This window comes from Caenorhabditis remanei, chromosome X (assembly GCF_010183535.1).
Source record: "Caenorhabditis remanei strain PX506 chromosome X, whole genome shotgun sequence".
In the NCBI taxonomy this organism is placed as follows: Eukaryota; Metazoa; Nematoda; class Chromadorea; order Rhabditida; family Rhabditidae; genus Caenorhabditis; species Caenorhabditis remanei.
Genome location: NC_071333.1, coordinates 5,606,158 through 5,612,997, shown reverse-complemented (window position 1 = coordinate 5,612,997; position 6,840 = coordinate 5,606,158). Strand labels below are relative to the sequence as shown.

Genomic DNA, 6,840 nt, shown 5'->3' with positions numbered 1-6,840 from the left:
ACTTCATGTATATTGATACGTCAATTCCTTAAAAATAAACTCAGCGCGGTTTGGTGAATTCTCAGTTTTTTGTGTTAGACGGCTATCACAATACTTTAAAAACTGAATTAATCTAAAATATCATTTTACCATTTGTTCGAAACGAACGATCAACTCTGCAGTGGAAAAACCGCACGTCTGCCATTCTCTGGAAACTCAAAAGGGGCACGTAAGATTTTTTATTTGTTCTAGTTGGGTGAAGGGCTATCATTTCCCAAAATATCTAAGAAATCCCAGCGTTACACCCTGGGTCATTCCCATGTGAGATCGATTCTTAGATTAAACATGAATAATATCAGAATCAGGAATGAATAATCACAATATTATCAGCAAAATCAGCCTTATCAGCAAAATCGAATTCCAGCCGGTTGTTTTCGCGCCAAGTTGAAATTTCCAATTTTCCGACTTTTTTTCAAATTTTTGAATTTTTTCAGCGAAAAATTTACATTTTTGACTACCACTCAGAATTAGAAGAAATTCTGAAAATATCATCAGAAATTGTCACATTTTCGATGAATATTGAGAAAATTTCGAAAAAAAATTAGAAAAAAAAAGTTTTTTGAAGCCGGGTCTTGGAAATTTTCTACCGGACCGGGGCTTGACAAGCACTTGCAATTTTAATAACGGTCCCAAACGGAAATGTCGAACGGCTCATCAGGGTTTGCCGGTGGTGTATTTATTGGAGAAAGAGGATTATCTACATAATCAGTTATCAGTTGATAATAATCGAGATAAAAATTGTAAACACCGAGAAGGTGGCAAAGAAATGTGCATTAATTTGAGAAAATAAGGACCAGCCAAAGCAAAACTTTCCTATTTTCTCTGTCTCGTTTTTCAAGTATTATGCTATTTCCTGTTTCTGCAAAGTCAGTCTTTTTCGTTTGTACAAATAATGCAAAATTGATAAGAATATTTGCACAGTTTTATGTGACTTGTTAATTTCCCATTGTTCTGCCTTATTGATGATAAGAAATGATATTCAATCATTGATTCTTGATTGATAAACATTTATTTTGCTTGTTTAATGCATTTGCAAAACTAACAATTTATTTCCATTAGTTTACTGGATTTCTATAAAGCATTTACGTTAAAAACTTAAAAAACCAATGATTTCTATTTGTAAATCAGTTTTGTTTTTTCATTTTTTTCATCTCTCCTCATCTTTTTTCGTAAACTTTTGTAAAACTCAGTTATTCTAGTATCCAATCTCAAAAAATTCTTGATGACCCCTCATCCTGTTGAAAACGAGGCTAATCGTCCTTTCATCGTAGAAGAAACATTTCTTATTTTCCTCCCTCTGTCTCTTCTCGTTTCCTCTTTACACACGCGAAGCGACAGCGGTGCGGCCTCTCATGTTGCTGCGTCTCTTGTTTTTCAATGATCTTTTGTGCCTCCGAGGAAGAAATTATCGGTTTTTCTTTTTTTAACCATTCTCTGAGGTATAAACTGGGATTTATCCAGAAGTTGACAAAGAATCAAGTAGAACTTGATCTGATCTTTATTTTCGATCCACTTATTCGTTTTTTCTTTTCAAATAACATTTGTTTTTCAGTGATTTCAACAGGAAAACTCGATTCTAATGGAAATGAGGATTGAGAGGGAATCAATTGAGAAGAAAAATGGAACGACTCAACTTTCTCCATGAATTGTAAGTTTTTACTTTACAAAAAATAAATTTAAAAAAGCAGTAATAAAAAAATAGTGTTGCGAGTCTAAGTATTTTAATAACAAAAAAAAGCAGCGAGAGCCATTTCTGCTCAAAAAATAAAAAAACTTGGATATAGACAAGAATTGATGCAAATACTTTTGTTTTCAGTTAGTAAATTTTCTTAAATCTAAAATATCAATACTTCAATTGACTTGCCATAATTTAGGCGACAAAAAGACATCTCCCACCTCTCTTTTAATACTGAAATAGCGCTAAATTCGCAAGCAACATTTCGAAAAAAAAAACGCTGAAAAATGAATATACTTCTATTTTCAGATCTCCTTTACGTTGCCTCATTTTGCTGCTAAGCACGACTGAGATCTCATCGTTATGTCACAAATACTAGCTGGTTATTAAGTCTTTTTGTCTGGCCAAAGGTTTATCGAAATGCATGGATCCAGCTCATTCCACACCAAAAAGGACAGTTTGGTGAGTTTCAAAATTTTTCTTTTAAAGAAAGTAAACAAGCGACAAATCAATTTTATATGGCAAACGACCGAGTCTCCACAAAACACGCTTTTTGTACAAGCCTTGTGCCTAGCTTATCACAGACAAAAATAGTGTTCCGGGGAAATATTGCTGCATCTCAGCTCTGGAATATGAGAATAGGGCAGAGTTGTCGAGTCTTGTTATGAAAATCAAAGCTCGGAAGTTCGGCACCAAAACTCAAATTTCTGAAACTTTTGACTACGATTCAGAATCAGGAGTAAGTAACAAATGTCAACATTTTAGATGAAAAACGAAAAAATAGGTACTTTTTTTGAAGCCGGGTTTTGAAAATTCTGTCTACGCCTAGGCCAACGGGCTGTCATGGGTCTTGCCATGATCTGACTTGACAACGATGGAAAAAGAAAACAGAAATCAATTTTTCAATCGTATAAGATTCTGTACCAAGACATTTCATATTTTCAGAGCTCAAACCTTCCTAACCGACTTCCCTTGCCGCTCCCATCTTAACGCCAGTCTATCGATGTCCTGAATTAAGATGTTATAAATCGATAAAAAGAGGCAAAATCATATCCAAAGGTAAGCATTCGAAATTTTTTGCAATAAGATTCTAACCAGAGTTTTGAATGTACGTGTGATCGGAACACCTGGTATGATGCAGCTTTCCAGTTGCCGCATGACACCGCTCCAAACTTTTAGTGGGATTGAATACCATATTTTCTGAGCACGTCTGCATTTAATAATGATGATTTTCCACGTTTTTTGTCGTGCATCAGACATATCAAAATGGCGTTTTGGAATACATTCTATATTATTAGGGTGCGGATGGTTTTTCGATTCTCCATCGCGTTTTCAATTTTTTTGCCAAACACCACTTGCGATATTTTATGAAAAACTTCTTGAATTCGAAAGAAAGAATTGTGATGTAGTTTAGTACTGGAAAGCTCTTTGATCTTTCAAAATCAACTCTTTTAGCCGGATAATCGCGGTCCAAGTTGGTCTTCTACGGATATTCAAATGAATGTCGTTTGAATAATAATCAATATCCGAGCAGAACTTCGGAATAATGTTTTATCCAAAGTTCTCCGAAAATATCCGAAAAATTTCGACTAATCGGATATCCAAACAAGCCAGGTCAACGGCAAACAATAAAAACAGATTCTGAATCAGTCTGCTGTCATGTTCAGAAATATATTGGTTTCGTTTATCTGTAGTTATTCATGATAGTTTTAGAATTCGCACCAGAGCAATTCGTTGTGAAAAAGTCCCGTTTCTAGTTAATTGGGGAGTGAAAGGGTTCATGGTTGTTCTAGAATCCGGCAATGCAAGATTTTTGTTTGTTCTTAAGATCTGAGACAAACATTATTGGGTGAGAGGTACCTTGCCTGGGCACAACAGAAACGAAGATGAGTACAAACACATAAAGATAATATTTAATCTGTCAATGATCAAGATATTGCATTTCAGATCTGATATTTGATTCGAACCATGCACTCCGACAAAAGTTCTCACCCTTCCACTGCTTATCTCTGGTCCCAATTTTTGACAATACGAGCGTGGGATATTCAATATGCGAAGAGTCTCAGAACACATTGAACAAGAATTAACTTCTGATAAATCTACATTATTGGAGAACCTGTAAATAAAGGTAAGAGAGTAAGGATTGACGGCATCAAACAAGTTATTGTCTTCTGTTTTATCGAGTTTGCTCCTGACACACGCCTCCCTCTAAAGATGATAATCATTTCATGCCATGCGCTTTTATGGTGATCGTGTTGTTAGGTAATTTCTTTGACACTCTTGTTTCTACAAATAAGATTGATGAAACATTAGAACCGCTTTTCACATGTGTTTTTGTCCCTGCAGTTATTAATTGTCAGCAATTGATCCTTACGATGTTCTAAAGTTATATAATCTATTTTTCAGGTTGCTCGATCTGGCTGTCTCAACTGAACTGCTTCATTTGTTTACTATCAACGCAATTTAAAGTTCGAGATATTTCATCAGGAACATTTACGTGCTGGTTTTACAATAACTGAATCTGAGTAGGTACTTTTGGATACGAATCTGGAATTGAAGTTTGCGGATGCAGCGATAGGTGTGGATGTTGGTATGCCTGTTGGTTCCAATTCGATATTTTAGCGCCAGGAATGAAAATAAAAGTCGCAAAACAAAAAATGACAGAAGACGTTTCTCAGTCACAAACTGCCAAGAAAGTTGCTCTCTGGACCAAGCAAGCTGCTTCTGTCATAAAGCAATACTATCCACGCAAATTTGTGGTAATTTTCAACGTCACTGTCAAACACATCAAACATTTCAACTTTCAGGGCTCTCACCAAACCGACATATTGTTGTTATGGTATTCAAAAAATTCATTTTGAACAAGGAGCACTTGCCGAACGTTGAAGACTGTGGCTGTCCACTGATATAGCCAAATTTCGCGATGGAGGACCCCACGGACGTTGAGAAGATTGAGAAGAAATCAAGTTTTTAATCCATTCAAACGAAGAGCCTACAGAAAAGTGAGTTCTTCAAAAAAAATGAAGAAGGAAACAAGGAGGATCAACTTGTCTGAGCAAAAAAGCAAAGGCGCAATAAGAAGAGTACCGAGAAGATCGATTCAACGCAAGGACTGACAAATGGATTTCATTGTTGCTTACAGAAAATAAGACGATTTAACCGTGTGTGAAGTTGCGAGAAATGCAGTAGAAAAGTTTACTTGCTGGGGCAGACACAAAAATAACAGAAATATCGAGAGTAAGAGGACCAACATTGACTAAAAACTGCTTTCGAGACCGAGCGAGGCCGTTCTATCAGGAAAAAGAAAAAGAATTTTGGTATATTCCAACCTTTCACGTTGGAAAAAAACGGTAATTTAACTTTTCAGAATTATCAACTGTTGATACGATTGTTTTATCTGATACCTTATGACGAAATGGTCCATTGTGAGCTCCGCTTGCTCACTGAAAAAGATTTTAATTACGACCACAGACAGAGGCTGAGTCCATCGATATCTTGAGTTAAAAGTGCTTCAAGTAAGAACGAAAAGGACAATCGTGGAGAAGCCTGTCACGCCAGATTCAATGTTTTGAAGCGCATCTGTTGACCCGTTCCAGATTAACCAAAGACATAGACGGTACTTCAAATTCAGCACAAACTGCGCTGAAGTCAGCATACTGTGAGTAGGAAAAAGCACAATGGCAAGACTGTGAACCGAACCAAGCAGGAAAGACCGGGAAATACGGATGTTCAACGATGTAAAAAGAGGGAGTCGTTGACAATGGCATGTAATTTGCCTTCTTGAGAAAATATCAACTTCAGAATGGGATAAAGTCTACGCAACATTTGTTTTGAAAGTTATAAGGTTAGTTTGGGTTAGTTTGGAACGTATCGCTACCTTAATAATATCTGTTTAAAGGATATGTTCCGGTAGTTTATTGCCCTTGCTGTGTGATTGTGCTGAATTCCTTCTTGTTGTGCTCGTTGCTTTTTGAATCAATTAGATTATGATCCTTGTAATTTCTGTGTAAATGAGGAAGTTGTACTCTAAAATCTTTAAAATATATCATCCTAGACAGCTTGGTAATTCCAAAAAGATGTTTTTATTCCACAAAAGGCAGTGATTGATAGCTCAACCCAACAAAACTTGATAATTTTCATTTTCAGGACTTCTAGCTCAACACTCCATAGTGTCTTCAGTGCCTAACAAGTAAATGCGGATGGTCAACTACTGGCGAGAATTAATGAGAAGCCGATGCGTAAAACTGGAGAGAAAAAAGAATACAACATTGAAACTGCAAGGACAAAAAATGTTGATGCAGAGATCTTCTCAAACTGTAGCCTCAAATATTCATCAGCAAGAACAAATGAGATGTATCGATAACTTTTGAATATTCTGATTCTGGACGTGAATTTCGTAGGCGTTTGCAACAAAAGAAGGAGTGACCAAGCACAAAAAGTTGGAAGTTATCAAAAGATGCGACGGAATGAAAGTGGAAAGTAGATTTGTTTGCAAGAAGAGTATCAAAGTTTTCAATTACAATTTTGACGATAAGATATAAATCCGATCGTGAACGTGGTGAAGGACAAATAGGACGGGACCGCTTATCAAATCAGAAACTGTTGCAAACTAGCTTCAAAAACCTGAACGTTTTCAACAGAATTTGAGAAGTTTTTCACGGAAATCTGTCTCAATAATCTTGGAAGGTAGAAGAGCAACCGTGGACCGGAAAGACCACGTAAGGAATTGCTAGCAGATTTCGATAAACTCTCAAAACTATGTATGTTGGGCAATGAAGCCGACATCATCCGTCAAAACTATATCATTTGAGTAAGTTTCTTGTCTTTTCTCCAAATTACAATAACCTCACTGAATTCAACGCGTTTTTCATAAATTTCAACAACTTCATATTTCAGATACTTACCCAAATTTCAAAAAGCTTGTGGTTCCTGATAAATGGATGGCTTTCAACCCTCTCATATGTTCGGATAAACGCTATAATTTCTCATCGTACAGCTCAAGAATCAAGTTACCGACACTCAAACTACGACGATCAAAAGACAAAATCCAAGCGCACATGGAGAAAGCGGGTGTAGCGGTGAGCACTAGAATGCATGTTGCCTACAAAAAGAAAGCCGCGGAGTAG

At 36.4% G+C, this 6,840-nt stretch overlaps 1 protein-coding gene across 1 annotated transcript; it reads left to right on the top strand.

The window, feature by feature from the left end:
* Positions 1-4,371: 4,371 nt before the first annotated feature.
* On the top strand, positions 4,372-6,840 carry GCK72_023058 (uncharacterized protein; the record flags this gene model as incomplete). The annotated part of the gene is made up of 3 exons (XM_053735208.1): positions 4,372-4,473; positions 6,115-6,193; positions 6,611-6,840. 3 exons carry the CDS (start codon positions 4,372-4,374, stop codon positions 6,838-6,840), a joined length of 411 nt encoding a protein of 136 aa, XP_053578774.1.